The following is a 19,920-nucleotide window of genomic DNA, read 5'->3' on the forward strand; positions in this document are numbered from 1 at the left end:
CAGTGACCCTGGGGGAGACTGAACCAGACATAACTGCTGGTGTTGGGGGGTATCCTGCAGAGGCGGGGGCTGGCTCTGTTTCACCGTGGGGACAAGGACACTGGCAGCGGAGGTTCTGGGAAGTACTCCTTGGCGTGAGCCCTCCCAGAGTCTGCCATTAGCCCCACCAAAGAGCCCAGGTAGGCTCCAGTGTTGGGTTGCCTCAGGCAAAACAACCAACAGGGAGGGAACCCAGCCCCACCCAGCAACAGTCAAGTGGATTAAAGTTTTACAGAGCTCCGACCGCCACAGCAACAGTCAGCTCTACCCACCTCCAGAGCCTCCCATCAAGCCTCTTAGATAGCCTCAACCACCAGAGGGCAGACAGCAGAAGCAAGAAAAACTACAGTCCTGCAGCCTGTGGAACAGAAACCACATTTACAGAAAGATAGACAAGATGAAAAGGCAGAGGGCTATATACCAGATGAAGGAACAAGAAAAAACCCCAGAAAAACAACTAAATGAAGTGGAGATAGGCAACCTTCCAGAAAAAGAATTCAGAATAATGATAGTGAAGATGATCCAGGACCTTGGAATAAGAATGGAGGCAAAGATTGAGAAGATGCAAGAAATGATTAACAAAGACCTAGAAGAATTAAAGAACAAACAAACAGAGATGACCAATACAATAACTGAAATGAAAACTACACTAGAAGGAATCAATAGTAGAATAACTGAGGCAGAAGAACGGATAAGTGACCTGGAAGGCAGAATGGTGGAATTCACTGCTGCGGAACAGACTAAAGAAAAAAGAATGAAAAGAAATGAAGGCAGCCTAAGAGACCTCTGGGACAACATTAAACGCAACAACATTCGCATTATAGGGGTCCCAGAAGGAGAAGAGAGAGAGAAAGGACCAGAGAAAATATTTGAAGAGATTATAGCCGAAAACTTCCCTAACATGGGAAAGGAAATAGCCACCCAAGTCCAGGAAGCGCAGAGAGTCCCATACAGGATAAACCCAAGGAGAAGCACGCCGAGACACATAGTAATCAAAGTGGCAAAAATTAAAGACAAAGAAAAATTATTGAAAGCAGCAAGGGAAAAACGACAAATAACATACAAGGGAACTCCCATAAGGTTAACAGCTGATTTCTCAGCAGAAACTCTACAAGCCAGAAGGGAGTGGCATGATATACTTCAAGTGATGAAAGGGAAGAACCTACAACCAAGATTACTCTACCCGGCAAGGATCTCATTTAGATTTGATGGAGAAATCAAAAGCTTTACAGACAAGCAAAAGCTAAGACAATTCAGCACCACCAAACCAGCTCTACAACAAATGTTAAAGGAACTTCTCTAAGTGGGAAACACAAGAGAAGAAAAGGACCTACAAAAACAAACCCAAAACAATTAAGAAAATGGTCATAGGAACATACATATCGATAATTACCTTAAACGTGAATGGATTAAATGCTCCAGCCAAAAGACACAGGCTTGCTGAATGGATACAAAAACAAGACCCATATATATGCTGTCTACAAGAGATCCACTTTAGACCTAGGGACACATACAGACTGAAAGTGAGGGGATGGAAAAAGATATTCCATGCAAATGGAAATCAAAAGAAAGCTGGAGTAGCTATACTCATATCAGATAAAATAGACTTTAAAATAAAGAATGTTACAAGAGACAAGGAAGGACACTACATAATGATTAAGGGATCAATCCAAGAAGAAGATATAACAATTATAAATATATATGCACCCAACATAGGAGCACCTCAGTACATAAGGCAATTGCTAACAGCTATAAAAGAGGAAATTGATAGTAACACAATAATAGTGGGGGACTTTAACACCTCACTTACACCAATGGACAGATCATCCAAAATGAAAATAAATAAGGAAACAGAAGCTTTAAATGACACAATAGACCAGATAGATTTAATTGATATTTATAGGACATTCCATCCAAAAACAGCAGATTACACGTTCTTCTCAAGTGCGCACGGAACATTCTCCAGGATAGATCACATCTTGGGTCACAAATCAAGCCTCAGTAAATTTAAGAAAATTGAAATCATATCAAGCATCTTTTCTGACCACAACGCTATGAGATTAGAAATGAATTACAGGGGAAAAAGCATAAAAAACACAAACACATGGAGGCTAAACAATACGTTACTAAATAACCAAGAGATTACTGAAGAAATCAAAGAGGAAATCAAAAAATACCTAGAGACAAATGACAATGAAAACACGACAACCCAAAACCTATGGGATGCTGCAAAAGCAGTTCTAAGAGGGAAGTTTATAGCTATACAAGCCTACCTAAAGAAACAAGAAAAATCTCAAGTAAACAATCTAACATTACACCTAAAGAAACTAGAGAAAGAAGAACAAACAAAACCCAAAGTTAGCAGAAGGAAAGAAATCATAAAGATCAGAGCAGAAATAAATGAAATAGAAACAAAGAAAACAATAGCAAAGATCAATAAAACTAAAAGCTGGTTCTTTGAGAAGATAAACAAAATTGATAAGCCATTAGCCAGACTCATCAAGAAAAAGAGGGAGAGGACTCAAATCAATAAAATCAGAAATGAAAAAGGAGAAGTTACAACAGACACCGCAGAAATACAAAGCATCCTAAGAGACTACTACAAGCAACTTTATGCCAATAAAATGGACAACCTGGAAGAAATGGACAAATTCTTAGAAAGGTATAACCTTCCAAGACTGAACCAGGAAGAAGCAGAAAATACGAACAGACCAATCACAAGTAATGAAATTGAAACTGTGATTAAAAATCTTCCAACAAACAAAAGTCCAGGACCAGATGGCTTCACAGGTGAATTCTATCAAACATTTAGAGAAGAGCTAACACCTATCCTTCTCAAACTCTTCCAAAAAATTGCAGAGGAAGGAACACTCCCAAACTCATTCTATGAGGCCACCATCACCCTGATACCAAAACCAGACAAAGACACTACAAGAAAGAAAATTACAGACCAATATCACTGATGAATATAGATGCAAAAATCCTCAACAAAATACTAGCAAACAGAATCCAACAACACATTAAAAGGATCATACACCACGATCAAGTGGGATTTATCCCAGGGATGCAAGGATTCTTCAATATACGCAAATCAATCAATGTGATACACCATATTAACAAATTGAAGAATAAAAACCATATGATCATCTCAATAGATGCAGAAAAAGCTTTTGACAAAATTCAACACCCATTTATGATAAAAACTCTCCAGAAAGTGGGCATAGAGGGAACCTATCTCAACATAATAAAGGCCATATATGACAAACCCACAGCAAACATCATTCTCAACGGTGAAAAACTGAAAGCATTTCCTCTAAGATCAGGAACGAGACAAGGATGTCCACTCTCACCACTATTATTCAACATAGTTCTGGAAGTCCTAGCCACGGCAATCAGAGAAGAAAAAGAAATAAAAGAAATACAAATTGGAAAAGAAGAAGTAAAACTGTCACTGTTTGCAGATGACATGATACTATACATAGAGAATCCTAAAACTGCCACCAGAAAACTGCTAGAGCTAATTAATGAATATGGTAAAGTTGCAGGATACAAAATTAATGCACAGAAATCTCTTGCATTCCTATACACTAATGATGAAAAATCTGAAAGAGAAATTATGGAAACACTCCCATTTACCATTGCAACAAAAAGAATAAAATACCTAGGAATAAACCTACCTAGGGAGACAAAAGACCTGTATGCAGAAAACTATAAGACACTGATGAAAGAAATTAAAGATGATACCAACAGATGGAGAGATATACCATGTTCTTGGATTGGAAGAATCAACATTGTGAAAATGACTATACTACCCAAAGCAATCTACAGATTCAATGCAATCCCTATCAAATTACCAATGGCATTTTTTACGGAGCTAGAACAAATCATCTTAAAATTTGTATGGAGACACAAAAGACCCCGAATAGCCAAAGCAGTCTTGAGGGAAAAAAACGGAGCTGGAGGAATCAGACTCCCTGACTTCAGACTATACTACAAAGCTACAGTAATCAAGACAATATGGTACTGGCACAAAAACAGAAACATAGATCAATGGAACAAGATAGAAAGCCCAGAGATAAACTCATGCACCTATGGTCAACTAATCTATGACAAAGGAGGCAAAGATATACGATGGAGAAAAGACAGTCTCTTCAATAAGTGGTGCTGGGAAAACTGGACAGCTACATGTAAAAGAATGAAATTAGAATACTCCCTAACACCATACACAAAAATAAACTCAAAATGGATTAGAGACCTAAATGTCAGACTGGACACTATAAAACTCTTAGAGGAAAACATAGGAAGAACACTCTTTGACATAAATCACAGCAAGATCTTTTTTGATCCACCTCCTAGAGTAATGGAAATAAAAACAAAAATAAACAAATGGGACCTAATGAAACTTCAAAGCTTTTGCACAGCAAAGGAAACCATAAACAAGACGAAAAGACAACCCTCAGAATGGGAGAAAATATTTGCAAACGAATCAACGGACAAAGGATTAATCTCCAAAATATATAAACAGCTCATTCAGCTCAATATTAAAGAAACAAACACCCCAATCCAAAAATGGGCAGAAGACCTAAATAGACATTTCTCCAAAGAAGACATACAGATGGCCACGAAGCACATGAAAAGATGCTCAACATCACTAATTATTAGAGAAATGCAAATCAAAACTACAATGAGGTATCACCTCACACCAGTTAGAATGGGCATCATCAGAAAATCTACAAACAACAAAGGCTGGAGAGGGTGTGGAGAAAAGGGAACCCTCTTGCACTGTTGGTGGGAATGTAAATTGATACAGCCACTATGGAGAACAATATGGAGGTTCCTTAAAAAACTAAAAATAGAATTACCATATGACCCAGCAATCCCACTACTGGGCATATACCCAGAGAAAACCGTAATTCAAAAAGACACATGCACCCGAATGTTCATTGCAGCACTATTTACAATAGCCAGGTCATGGAAGCAACCTAAATGCCCATCAACAGACGAATGGATAAAGAAGTTGTGGTACATATATACAATGGAATATTACTCAGCCATAAAAAGGAACGAAATTGAGTCATTTGTTGAGACGTGGATGGATCTAGAGACTGTCATACAGAGTGAAGTAAGTCAGAAAGAGAAAAACAAATACAGTATGCTAATGCATGTATGTGGAATCTAAGGAAAAAAAAAAAAAAGGCCATGAAGAACCTAGTGGCAAGACGGGAATAAAGACACAGACCTACTAGAGAATGGACTTGAGGATATGGGGAGGAGGAAGGGTGAGATGTGACAGGGTGAGAGAGTGTCATGGACATATATACACTACCAGATGTACAATAGATAGCTAGTGGGAAGCAGCCGCATAGCACAGGGAGATCAGCTCGGTGCTTTGTGAGCACCTAGAGGGGTGGGATGGGGAGGGTGGGAGGGAGGGAGATGCAAGAGGGAAGAGATATGGGAACATATGTATATGTATAATTGATTCACTTTGTTATAAAGCAGAAACTAACACACCATTGTAAAGCAATTATACTTCAATAAAGATGCTTAAAAAAAAAAAAAATATTCTGGGTCGTGATCCCAATCCTCCCTCCCTTCTTCTCTGCCTCTCTCTCTCCCTCCTTCCCTCTCTCTCTCTCTTTCTTTCTTTCCAATGTGTCCTATCTTTATTTGGCCAGTCTAAAACTGAAGGTTTCAAGTTTCTTGTTGACTATAGACTAACTTTACTCTGTCAGAAATGATCTTTACCATCCTTGAGCTACCCCACAAACTGGCAAAAAAATGAAGTAATATCCCACCAGCCAAAGGCTTTTTGGCACTGATCCAGCTCTCCTTAGCAAGAGGAATGGGAGAGGTAAGAGAGGGTTCCTTAGGATAATATAATGACAATAAGGAAGAAAGGAAAGAAAAAAATTCAAGAGACATGACAGCCTCAGAGGCAACCCTCTGAGGAAGGCCTTCAGCTTGATCTTATGACAGTAGAAGGTCTCTACGTCACAGTTGGCAAGAAATGTGTGAAGAGGCTGCTTTCTAGTTTGTTTCTCTAATTTACACAAACAATAATGCTGCTTTGAACTTTAAATCGTTCTCAGAAAAAAAAAGAAAAGCTATAATTTCTAAAAGTTACAAGCAATATGCTGACAGGTGATTTTTGGTCAAATATTTAATGAACACCTACTATGCACCAGGCACTGCATAATAAACTGGAGATACAAAAAATGTGCAAAATTGGTTTCTGCCCTCATAGAGTTTTCCTTCTGATTAGTAGGTTTTCTTCCCTTTTTCCCCCTGACTAGCAGTTTTGAGTTATAGGTCTTTGAAGCTAAATATTGATGCACTAGGACCAGGTATCTGTAGATAAGCTATTAACTAATAACTAATAAACAGTAACCAAGAAGACAAGATGAGGAAGAAAACCGAGTAAAATAAGTGAGACGAACAACTGGGACTATGTGAGGACTTAAAATTTTCTGAGCCTGAATGGAAAGATCTATTACACAAAGTATGAAGTCTAAACTTAAAATGCCCAAAATGATCTGGACCTGGTCTATCTTCCCAGTTAATCTTAAGCCACTCTCCCCCCTCACTTAGGAGATCCGGCCACTGTGGTTTTCTCTCAGTTCCTTGGTCATGCTAAGCTCCTTCCTGCCTCAGAGTTTTTGTACATCCAGCACCATCAGGTTCTTGCCCAGTGCCTGCTACATAACAGATGCTCAATAAACACATGAATGACTTTAAAAATTTATCACATTAAGGAAGATATCTTTTAAATTGATTAGTTTTATAGTGGTCTTTTTCCTTCTATAAATAGCAGTCATCTTTCTAATACATATGGTTTAAAATATTTCTACTGCTAATAAAACACATGTTAAAAATTTTGAAGATATAAAGATGCATAGAAGAGAAAATAATCATCCATAATCCCTCTACCCATATATAACTAATGTTAATATATTAATATTATTTTTCTTTTTCTGCATATTTTATATAGTTGAGTTTATGCATATAGTATAAGTTGTCATCCTCATGTTACTAACATTTCTTTGTAAACAATTTTTAATGGCTATATGATATTCTACTATCTGATATAGTCTAATTTATTTAATGGTTATTTTCATCATTCACTATAAAATAATGCAGTGATTAATATCTTTGCAGCATATAGTACCTTAATAAATTACTTTAAGCTGAAATACAGAATATACTTTCTGTGGATTCAAAAAAATCACCTGAAAAATTTAATTGGTTTATGACAGTAAAATACAGTACAAAGTTTTTTTCCCTGCCATTTTAATTTCAAATCATATGTACACTTCCTAAAACATCAGGGTCAATCCATATCTGGTTCTGAGGAAAAGCTCTTTTTCTCCACCATTTTCCTAGTCTAGTCTGTTGTAGAGACGTGGACATTTAATTTCACACTATGGATAGAATGTTAAGAATGCGGATAGGCCCAGAGGCTGCCAAACAATTTAAATAATGTTGGTATGTATAAGTATTTTTTAAGTTCCTGCAGGGTGGTAATCATCCTAATTTTAGAAGCATAAAGGAGTTCCTGAGAAATGAATGGTGTTCTTATGAAGTGGAATGTATTAATCCTAAATTCTGTTGCTCTCTTCTAAATTCTTTATTATTTATGGCCTATTTAAGATCATGAATGGTTGCTAATAAAATGTTAACCCATATAACTAGTGGTCTACTACTTCCTGTCTACATTTGAAGAACCTCTGCTAAAATTCAGACCTCAATCATTACAGAACATGAGCATTAACTTAACTAAAGGTCGAAACAACTGATACTTGGCACTCTATTCAAAAGCTTTTCTTCTCTAGAAACAATGAAATAAAATATATTCCAGAAAATGGAAGTCTAGGAGAATTAAGGGAAATGAATCCAACGGTGAAAATGAACAAAAAGTTCAGCAACACACATACCACAAATTCTTCATCCACTTTATTTAATGTTAATTCTGCATCATCTTCTGCAACAGTTTCTTCTTCTAATTCTTCCACTGGGTATGTTGGTCTAAAATAATAAAGCTTAACATGAGATGAGAGTAAAAAACAAAACATTTCAGCAGAGCAAAAAGGCATAATGTGAATATTAAGGATCCCCCCGCTACACCAGTTCTGGTCCTTTTTCACCTGCCCCCTTTTCCAGAATCACTGTTAAATGTTTCACGTATCCTTCCTGAAACCTTCTACATAAAGAAGCAAAAATGTTTACCTCCAAATTTGAAGAATCAAGTACATAAATGGGATGATACCACGCATACTGTTAGCCAACCTACTTTCTTTACTTACTAATATACCACACTTAAGTACATATACAGTTGACTCTTGAACAACATGGGTTTGAATTGCGTGGGTCTATTTACACAGAGATTTTTTTCAATAGTAAATACTACACTGCTCCACGTTTTCTGGTAGATTGAATCTGCAGATGCAGAACTATGGATTTGGAGCGACGGCTTATAAGGAAGGCCTACTACAAGTTATACACGGATTTTCCACAGCCTTAAGCTCTGCATCGTTCAAAGGTCAAGTGTACAACTTCCCCCCGCTGCCCCCAACACACCTGCACTGTATTCCACTGAACCATAAGTCATATGACTAGCAATCTCTGGCTGAAAATTGACGTTGTTTCTAGTTTCTTTACTAGACAATATTGAAAAGATCATCCTTATACATTTATCGTTTATGTATATCATTTAAAATAAATTTGTACAAGTATAAGGGCTGGGTCGACAACTTTGTACATTTTATTGTTTTGCTCGGTATTGCTAAAACCAGCTTCCAAAACGTTACCCTAATTTACACTCCCAACAACAGGGACTCTGTTTCCATACACTCGCCAATATGGTAAACATCTGCCAATATGGTAAATAAACTTTAATCTTTGCCAATCATCTAAGTGAAAAAACCTCACTCTTGTTTTAACTGCATTTCTTTCACATGAGAGCGGTTGAATACCTCTTCATGTTTCAATTGGTTATGTGTGTTTTTCAGTGAAATGCATATTTATGCCCTCTGTCCTTATGTATGTATATTAAGAAAATTAATGCTTTGCCTAACTGTGTTAAGAATATTTTTCCTATTTATTTCTTATACTTTTAGCTATTCAGGACTGTTAACAATTCTTATTACATAGACTTAGCAACATTTTCTTGCATGGGTCCTAGCTTTAACATCATATACATAAGGCTTTTGCATCACATGACACGTCCCACACCCCTTTGGTCTTTCAGCACTCCTATAGTTTCATTTTTCACATTTACATCTTTGATCAATCTGAAATTTATTTTTAAAATTTTTTAAATGTATTTATTTATTTATTTTTGGCTGCATTGGGTCTTCATTGTTGCGCGCAGTTGCGCGCGGACTTTCTCTAGTTGTGGTGAGCGGGGGCTACTCTTTGTTGCAGTGCGCAGACTTCTCATTGCAGTGGCTTCTCTTGTTTCAGAGCACAGGCTCTAGGCGTGTGGGCTTCAGTAGTTGTGGCTTGCGGGCTGCAGAGTGCAGGCTCAGTAGTTGTGGCACATGGGCTTAGTTGTTCCATGGCATGTGGGATCTTCCCCGACCAGGGCTCAAACCTGTGTCCCCTGCACTGGCAGGCAGATTCTTAACCACTTCGCCACCAGGAAAGTCCTGAAATTTATTTTCATAGAGGTAATAAGAAGGACTTTAGCTTTGTTCTTATTTCCAAAATCTAATCAGTGGTCCTAACACTAAGTATTGAACACTCATTTCTCCATCAAGATTAATGACACACATTTCCCATACTGAAAATACTCAAAAAAGTATTTGGGGACTTCCCTGGTGGCCCAGTGGTAAAGAATCCGCCTTCCAATGCAGGGGATGAGGGTTCGATCCCTGGTCAGGGAACTAAGATCCCAAATGCCGCAGGGCAACTAAGCCCGTGTGCCACAACTGCTGAGCTCACGTGCCTCAACTAGAGCCCGTGGGCCACAAACTACAGAGCTCACGCGCTCTGGACCCTGTGTGCCACAACTACAGAGCCCACGCACCCTGGAACCTGTGTGCCACAACTAGTGAAGAGAAAAAACCCGCACACCACAACTAGAGAGAAGCCCGCGTGCCACAAAGAAAGATCCTGCATGCCTCAATGAAGATCCCGTGTGCCGCAACTAAGACCCAATGAAGCAAAAATAAATGAAATAAAAAAAATAAATAAATCTTTACAAAAAAAGTATTTGCATTTATTTCTGGAAAGTTATTTTAAAAATCCATACCTCAGATAGGTTAACAAAATACAAAAATCGACATTTAATACGAAGGAAGTAAAGTACTACAAACCAAATCAATCTTCTTAAAGAATAATTTCTTTTTTTTTTTTTTTTTTTAACTAATTAGAACTAGATAATATCTTAAAGGCAATGTTTTCCTAGGATTTCTACGTTTTCTAGGGTTTGTTTTAGCATATTTAGATATATAAAATAAGCATCTATAAACACATAACTTCTACATCACTTACATATCACATATATTCTCTAATCCCTGTTTTCAATGTTTCCCCCTGCTTCCCCCCCATGTATATACGGTCCCTATAAATTATCCAAATCACAATGTGTGGTCAAGAATAAGATATGCTAAGAAACAAAGGAAGTACCAAATTAAATAGTGGTTAAGATACCAATAATTTCTGGTGAATTTAGAATTCATTAGGCAATAGACTTAATAATTTTTTTAAAATGCCAAATGCAGGATATCTCATAACTTTTCATGGAATCTAATGAAGAAGTAATGTAGATTATGTACTCATTCTTCACACTGCACTAAGTAGTACTGTTGGGGTTGGAGCATATGAAATTACCACTTTTTTTAGTTCAAAAATAGATGAATATCGGTAATTTCATATGGTTCAACCTGATGATAACCTAAGTCAAGTAAGTTTTTAAAAATATTCATTAATAGAGAGTAGATAACTTTCCTGAGAGAATGTAACTGAATATACATTAAAATATACAAACAATATATACACCTTTCCAAGAAGTTAGTTCTAATCCAAAATCACTGCTTGCTCATGTTTTTACCTGAATAATGCCTTCCACAGTCTCTAACCTATCAATAATCCCAATCTCCAAAGGACCAAATTTATATATTTTCTAATTATAACCTATATAAATTGACAGTTTCTTAATATTTTATTCCCTTATCCATGTGGTCAACATTTATTGAGTATCTATGATACATAAAATGCTATGTTAACTGCCACAGAGTACATACAAAGATTTCATAATTTCTAGCAAGAAAGTCAGACCTGTAAACAAATGACTTTAATACCATGGTATAGATACAACAATAGAAATATAAACAAATCACAGGTCAGAGAAAGAAGCAATGAACAATGTCTAACAGAGTGTCAGGTGGCTTCTTCAGTATTATTCTTGCCCAGTCACTATAAACAAAGGAGAAAATCCCACTTAAAATACTATATTAATTTCCATTTTTTTCCTTAAATCTGTAGCTATCATTTACCCCCATATATATACTATCTTTGGTTGTATAAATAAATATATGCAAAGAAACTTTTAAAAAATTTCCTAAATTGACCAGGATATACAGTTACAGTTAAATCTTTAATAATTACATATCTGAACCGGGAAGGGGCACAATATCAGAACTGGTTTTGAAGATACCAGATATTCCAATTTTGTCTATACTAACTTTTCTAATTAAGTGTGGCATTTTCAGTTTAGAACAGTCAAGAAGAAATACTTCCTATCAGTTCAATTAAATAGCTCTGAACCCTTAGAAGAAAAAGCTACACACATAAAATTACTGTTGCCAGGTTGGGTAATTTTTACCTTTTCCAAGTGAAACCAATATATTTTAATGCTTCTTCAGCTAAACAGTCAAGAACATAGCATACATGCGCTCCATAACCCGATTTTAATTTTGAAGGAGGAAAATCTGCAGTTCTCCCCTGAAATACAAAAGATAAACTGGGTATAACTTGTTATTTATATTGCAAATGTCAAAATATTTTAAGCAAAGTACTGCTGAATAAATGTATCACTTCTCTATTCTTCAAATATGATTTAAAATAACTAATTACATTGCTTCTTAAAAATCCATCTTTTTAGTCTTTTTTTTTAATCCATTGGTACAGAAATACTAAAGGAAAATGAAGATGTTTTACTGTCAAAAGTATCAAATTAAAAGGCAATAACCTCATGACAGCAGAATAAATCATTGATCTTGTTAGGGTGAAAATTCAGTATAACCACTAGGTTGGTATCATATCATTAAACAACCATGCGAACGATGAAGTGATTCACTTGTCAAAAATCAATAACAGGTGTGCCAAAAATTCTTACTGCTTGTCCCCAGGAAAAGTCAGAAAAGTACAACTGCTATCATGGTCTATTAAATCAAAGTTCCCTTTCAAAATACAGTGTTTCAGCTTCCTAGTTTTTAGTCATTTTTTAGAAGGAGAACTAAGTATCCATAAATTTATCTCAGAGACATATCAAGATTAAGAAAAATATTATTACTTTGGGCTATAATGTGTGTACACTAAACATGTTTAGAAGTGGCATTAATGTTATAATATCAACCATTCTGAGACGATTTTACCTGAAAAATAAATCTAGATATAATTATATATATACATATATACACATATATATGCATGTGTGTATATATAGTTGTTCAAAGAGAATTCTTCTAAAAGGCTAGCATTTATGTGGCTGTATTACCAATATTAAAAATGTCCTAACTTGAGAACATGCAGAAAGAAGAGAGTTGTTTACACTTACGAATGATCGAAGTTCAGATAATATGTTAGAGATTGTTGCATTAGGGTCATCATATTCTTGAGGCTGCTCAAAGGGGTGTCCTGCTTTATTAATCAACCAAGCAGCAAGAGTGCAAAACATGTAGAACTGTTCCCCAGGATTGGTAGGCAGTGCAAAATAGTGTCTGTTTCAAAAGAAGGGGGGAGGGTAGAATATGAAATATTTCAAACAAGTCCATAGTAGCTAAAGGAGCTAAATCCAAAATTGCCAAAGGATTTTTTTTCCAAATGGCTTTAACAACAAAACACATTGATAATTCACTCTTTGAAGTTTCTAGTAATCCACAACACTCACATTAAAGTTTTTAATCAACAGGATAAGGGCAATTACTACTGGACACAAAATATTAGATCAAAGACTTTACATCCAGAAAGTGCAGGTCATGTTAAAAAACCGAGCATGTAGAACTTTGGCCAAAATCATTTATGTGTCAGGAATAATTAATAAGAGAGTACTTCCAGAAAATGGTCATTTGGAATTAAGAGATGCTCAGAGTTTAAAAAAAGACCTTAATGATTATTCACTATGCATTTTTACATTTTTTACAATGTCACTGTTATCTTTGCTTACTGTTTCTAACCTATCCTCTAGGTTAAACAGTTGTTCTCATCTTGGCTGCATATTGAATCACTTGAGGAGCTTGTCAAACTATTGCTACCTTACTACACATTGCTTCTTCCCTCTCAGATTAAATCAGAACTTCTGGGAGTGAAGCCCCAGTATGGGCATGTTTCAAAAGTTTCCTAGGTGGTTCTAAGGTGCAGCCAGGAGTAAGAACCACTGCGTTTGTATCACATCCCCAGTCTAACAAACATTTGTTGGCTTTAGGTTAAATCCCCTAGCCTACTAAAAATAGCCCTATGAGGGTCAACATGATTTGTGCCTAAACATATCAGGAATAAAACCTGCTAGCAACAGCATTTGTCAGTTTGATCAAAGATCTTATTTTGCTTTTATGTGTAGCTATCACTATTGTGTTTACATTTGGATTTACAGATATTATAACTATTTTTCATAAGAATCAGCAGTCTACTCCTTCCTGTTTCCAAAACTTTTTCCTGCAGGGTAAGTGTAAATGTTCTGAAAGATAACAGAAAGCCGGGAAGAAAAAAAGGCCATGAAGTCCTTCCAGGTAGGTATCAATATATGTTCACACACTACTAACGACTCATCTTTTCCGTATCAGCTGATAACAACTCCAAGACAGAGGAATGGATACTGATAAATACTGTAGACCTAGGACAGTGGTTCTCAAACTTTAGCAGGCATCAGAATCACCTGGAAGGCTTGTTAAAACACAGACTTCTGGGCCCCACTCCTAGGATTTCTGATACACTAGACCAGGGAAAGGGCCTGCACTTCTAATAAGTTCCCAGGTGATACTGATTCTGCTGGTCTGTTGACTGCACTTTGAGAACCATTAAACTAGGATATTTCCATGCAAATCCATGACTCAAAGTACCCTGCTGAACTCCTGAGGAAATAGTATAGAGATTATATCAATAGAACCTTAAGGCCTTTCTTTTAGTTTGAAAAATATACTTGGAGAAAAAAAACACATTTTTATTAACATAGAAGTTGTTGGTTGTTTATATTATCCTATTCATTTAAGTAATAACTTCCAATCCTACAATTTCTATCATGAATCAAGCAACAATGATTCTTCCTCTAACTTTTCTCCTATTATGGACTGGCTTAGCAATATGGGCAGTTTACATGAAGCCTACATATCTTCTAATGTGAGTTATTGGAAGAGAGCAAGAAATGAGATCCAAACTGTCAAGGGAAATTATTTGAGACTAGCGGTAGCCTTTAAGAGAAAGTACTACAAAGTCTTGATCTAAAATAAACACAAAAAATTAAGTAAGTACTAATGTGAAGGAAAGCTATAAAACTTATTTATGAGGCTATCACTAAGCTACACTGACTGGAAGAGAAAGTGCTGGCTGTCCACTATCCTCAGTGACTAATGCCAGTGGCTTCAGGATATGATGGACTTATTCCCCGCCAGAACAGGGCAGGCCTTTGGGTTCTATGAGAGAGAGACAATTCCAATAATTGTCATTTCATTTGTCTTTTTCACTTCTCAGTTTCCGAGAATACTGCTACTGCAAAGGCAGAAGTCTTTTAAACCATAGCAACTAGTGAACAAGTTTACTAACTGCATATAAAGTGCTCAGCAAGGTCTAGGTACCCACAGTTACAAGTTGTAGGGACAGGCTCTCAAAGAGGAAAACAAAAACTAGAGATAGATCTAAATTGCTAATGGCATTCATCTTTCGGGATGAGATTGAGTGATTGCAGTACTATTTTTACACATTTTCTTGTGTTTTCTGAGTTTTCTATGAGGTTGTTTTATTACGTTTATAATCAGAAAAAAAAAATTGTGTTTTATGGAGCTGCGTGTGTGCTCTAGGCAAGCTGTCTTCCAATCCTATCTGTAGTTCCAAAACTTTACTCTCCCTACAAAAATACGAAGTCTAAGCTCCGTGAGTAGTCCGGCCCTCCGTCGCCAAGTTTGGGGTGAAGTGCCCTTTCCTGCGTAGGAAGACGGAGGCAAGTGCTCGCTAACTCGCGCTTGGCGTTCCCCCGAAGGCCGGAGGAAGGCATCTCCCCAGAGCCCAGCCGGTATCCAGGCGCTCGGGGGACGAGGGCACCCACCTGGACGGGGGCTTCAGGTTGTTTTTCCGGAGGAGATCCTCCTCATAGCGGAGCAACTTCAGCTTCTCCACCAGGTCCTCCATCACCACGAACATGTGGTAGGCCGCGCCGGGGCCCCGTTCCACGACCACCTCCCCTGCCCCGTCGCCGCGGGACCGAGACACCCCATCCTCCAAACCCGACGGCGTGACCACTGCCGCTGCCATCGCGGAACAGACAGAAAGAGCCCAGCGTCAGCTCCGGCCCACAGACCTCCGCGGCCTGCGCTAGCGCAGCCAGGACCTCCGCGGCCGGTTACCAGGCGACCGCCGGGCAACCCATCACCAGGGAAACTAGACTCCGCCTCCTTCCCACCTAGTCTCTTCTAAATTCCCTCCAACCAGGGCGGGCTCCCTGGATGACGTCACGGTGCCCCCCCCGCCCCTTCCCCGCCTCTAGGGAGGCGGTGGCTGGGAGACAGCCCCGCCCCGTGGGGGCGTGGCGTTCTCCTACTCACGTTAGGCCGCGCCTCGTCCCGCTGCAATTTAAACACCGAGGAGGGTCCGCGGGCGTTTCCGCTGTGCTCTCTTGGTGGTGCTTAGAAGGCTTTAGGGTGCTTGGGCCGTTGGTTGCCAAGGGCCCCTGAGTCGGAGTGTGAGTCAGCTGGTAGCAGTTAAAAAGAGTAAAGGGAGACGTGCAGTACTGAAGGCTACGCTAGCCTGCTGGTATCTTTTTTACTTTTCTTTTCAAAACTGAAAGTTTTTCACAGTTGTAAAGATAGTCGATGTCATAGGTTTCCCCTTACCTCAGAAGTTTTCCAACGAGAATTTTCATCAATCTTTCTCTCATTCGGGAATGCTGTGTTTAACAATATATTGTAAGATTTGAAGTATTATAATTCTCCGCTGTTACTCCAGGGCTGGGAAAAGTTGTTGGTTGGGAGGGGGTGGGGAAGAAGAAAGGCTGAGGATAAGCAGAAAGGAGGCATGAGGAAGGATTTGTTCTACCTCAGAAATAACTCTAAACTCACATCCTGCTGCTTAATCTGTTTCAAGCCCATTACACGTAGTATAAAGTTTGGGGGTTCCTTGTTAAAAATCAACAAAATAAAGAAGATAATCTTGAAAGGAATTTCCCTGCGCTATAACTCTTAAATGTGGCTAAAGACAGAGTGTTAACTACTGTACTGCACAGCTGTTGACCTGGAAAATACAAGAAAGGGCATAATTGACCACAGCTTTACAGTTGTCAAAAAGAGTTTGTGATTCAAGCAGATTTCCTACCAGCTACATAAAAAAATGAGGTAAGTGGTGGATGCTGGAGGTTTCCTGGGAGAAGAAAACGTATGGCAAGAGGTTGAATGTATGTTTGTATTTATGTGATTTTTGATCTCTGATCTCCTGTATCTGCTACTAGAGAACATAGAAGAGGCCCATTTTTTGACAGAACTGAAGTTTAAAATTTATTTGTAGTATCTTTTTGTTAGAAAAATGGGCAGAAGAACACTTCTCATTTTAATATCAGTCTAGACCTAACTTGCTTTTGATACCAGTAAAGGATCAAAGTGAAAAACCAGAAAGGCAAATACCTTTTTCTATTTACCAAAGAAAAAGAATATGTAAAATGACTAATTTATGTAGAAAATAACCCAAAGGGGAAGACCACTGAAAATTTTTTTAGATAAATGTCATCGTTTGCCTACTGCAGGTCATTAACAGCTGCTTTTAATGAAAACAAGTGGGAAATTTGGATTTGATTCTGCACCACTGCCGAATTGTTGGGTTTTTTTGCCTCCTTAGAACAGTGTTTCTCCCCCATACATACCAACAGCAACCACCATACCTGTGGGTAAAGGGTACTGTGGTATGTCTGTATAACTTTCAGAGAACAAGATAGATGCATAGCTTTTTAGGATTGGAAAAAAAAAAGTATAAGCTCAGTTATATGCTTTGAGGTCCTTGATTAATCAACAAGTAACCTGTGGCTTTTTAGATGACTCGTGTCAGCCTTTACAGGTAAATTGATTATAAACCAAGGAGATGTTCACTTGAAAGCAGGCTGCCTACATACGATATTCTGACATTTTCAGAAAGTTATATATAACACTCAGAATGAAATAGTCAAACATTGTTTTTTGGCTGATGAGAAATCCTCCAACAACATATGTATTTTGATTGGGGGGAGAAAACACCTTTCCCAGAACCTACCCATTTTCTTCCCAGGTACAATACTGACGCAGCCTGGCTTGAAACCAGTATGAATAATTATTTTCCCCTTTAATTGTGTGAAGAAGAAAAGATGAAATTAAAATATAAACTGTCCCCCAGTAACTGGCACAGAAAAAAATGAAAGAAACAAAGGAAAAACCAACTGTTCAACACTGCATATTTTCTCACAGAAAAAAAAGATGGGAAAGAACACTGAAATGTCATTTTATTTTTATAAGACCTAGGGATTATTTTTGCTGAATTTTTGTTTACCCCTAACAGTTTAACACTTCAAGAGGTCTTTTGCCTGATGGAAGTAGTTTCCTTCACGTGTGTAAGAGTACACACTCAAATCCTCTTCCAGCTTCCTCAGCCACCCAGGAGTTTTGGGGTACAGTTGTGTTAGTATTTTGGCAGGACTTGCTCACTGGTTGACTAAGGAGTTAAATAAGAGCTTGAAGAGAATGGAATGTTGAGGCATGTGTATACTTCCAAGAATCTTAAAGATTTATCCCTTAAAGATTGATCCCAACATCAAATGTGTTGACCACAATTGATAGCCAGGCTTCTAACTCTTTTATCTCTTGCAAGCTATCTGTGAAATGATAGGAGGTAGTTTTTAAGGCCCTTAAGATATTTCTGTGAATGGGTTAATCTCTGAAAACTAAAGAGCATCCCAATCAAAAGTGATTTAAGCTAAATAGATTTCCCTGAAAGATGCTGAGCAAGGCTAGGGGTGAAAAGGAGGCAGGTTCAAAGATGGAGGAAGGCTTTCCAGCTGCATCTCCTAATATAAGAAGTCCTCCAGGAAGACTCAGCAGACTTAAAGAACAAAGCTGCTTTGTGTTATAAATGGTCTAGTACCACCCATTTGGGATGTTAAAAACTTAGAAAACCACTAACTGAATAAAATTTCCTTAACCTGATAGAAAGTATTGGCCACAAATCTAGAAAGAAAAAAATGTTTAAATGTGAAGCATTAGAGGCAAAGCCTTTTAAAGTCAAGAACAAAGTGAAGACATCCACTCTTCAAAACTGTGCTAGAGATCAGAGCCAGTACAATGAGACAAAAAATTAGTAAGTATTGCAGAAGAAAAAACTGTTCCAGGTAATATGATTAAGTGAAAAATCCAAGAGAATCTACAGACAAGCTGTTAAGACAGTTCAGCAAGTTTGCCATATATAAGATCCAAACTAAAGAAAAATTATGTAAAAACCAAAAACCTAAAAAACAAACCATATATAGCACCCAGGAATAAGTCTATCATTATGATTACAGAGAAATTGTTAAAGTCATGGAAAATCCAAATAGGGATACAATATTCCTCAATGAGAAAAGTCAGTTATCCTTACCTAATCCATAAACTCAGTACAATTTCAAGTAAAATTCCAAGAGGGCCTACATTGAAATTCATGTAAGAGTAAATCTAAAGAAGCGAGAGAAAGGAATCATATCAGATAGTAAGTTCCCTAATAAAAGTATAACTTAAAATAATGGCATCACAGGAATAAATAGAAAATCGCCTGGAAACAGGTGAGAGTTTACATGGAAACTCAGTATATGACAAAGTTGGTATTACCAACTAGTGGAGAAAGATGAACTTTCAATAAATGCTGTTGATGCTATGGGTTATCCATATGGAAACAAAATTACATCTCTGAATTCCAGCACATAAATTCCATATGGATTGAATACATAAATGTGAAATACTTGTAGGATGGTTAGAAGGAAGCAAAATAGAGTATCTTTAATCTCAGTGTAAGGAAGGATTTCTTGAAGGAAATAAAGAACAAATTTTAAAGAAAAGAGAAACTCATCAAAATTTAAGAAATTAAATACAAATGAGGACTCTATAAACCATGAAGAAAGGAGATACTTGTGACCTATTTAATGTCAATGGATTAGTTTCCAGGATACACAAAGATGATAGATCACTGTAAGGCCTCTGTGCCATGTTGGAGGGTTTTAGATGCATTCTTCTAGGTCAGGATTTCTTGGCCTTAGCACTATTGACATTTTAGGCTGGATAATTCTTTGTTGTTGGGGGCTATGCTGTGCATTGTAGGATTTTAACGGCATCCCTGGCCTCTACGCACTAGATGCCAGTAGCACCCACCCATACTTGTAACAGCCAAAAATGTCTTTAGACATTGCCAGCTGGCCCCTGGGTGACAATATCCCCTCTGGTTGAGAACCACTGCTCTAGAGACATG

The 19,920-nt window shown here is 37.6% G+C and overlaps 1 protein-coding gene across 1 annotated transcript in view; it reads right to left on the bottom strand.

The window, feature by feature from the left end:
- Positions 1–15,846, bottom strand: part of IFT57 (intraflagellar transport 57) — a 79,876-nt gene extending 64,030 nt beyond the window's left edge. The window contains exons 1-4 of the mRNA XM_061193049.1: positions 15,521–15,846; positions 12,821–12,983; positions 11,867–11,985; positions 7,974–8,064 (exon numbers count right to left, since the gene is read on the bottom strand). Of these exons, the coding sequence (XP_061049032.1) occupies positions 7,974–8,064; positions 11,867–11,985; positions 12,821–12,983; positions 15,521–15,726 (579 nt within the window). The 5' untranslated portion in view covers positions 15,727–15,846. The remainder of the gene's footprint in view (positions 1–7,973; positions 8,065–11,866; positions 11,986–12,820; positions 12,984–15,520) is intronic.
- Positions 15,847–19,920: the final 4,074 nt, after the last annotated feature.

This window comes from Eubalaena glacialis, chromosome 6 (assembly GCF_028564815.1).
Source record: "Eubalaena glacialis isolate mEubGla1 chromosome 6, mEubGla1.1.hap2.+ XY, whole genome shotgun sequence".
NCBI lineage: Eukaryota > Metazoa > Chordata > Mammalia > Artiodactyla > Balaenidae > Eubalaena > Eubalaena glacialis.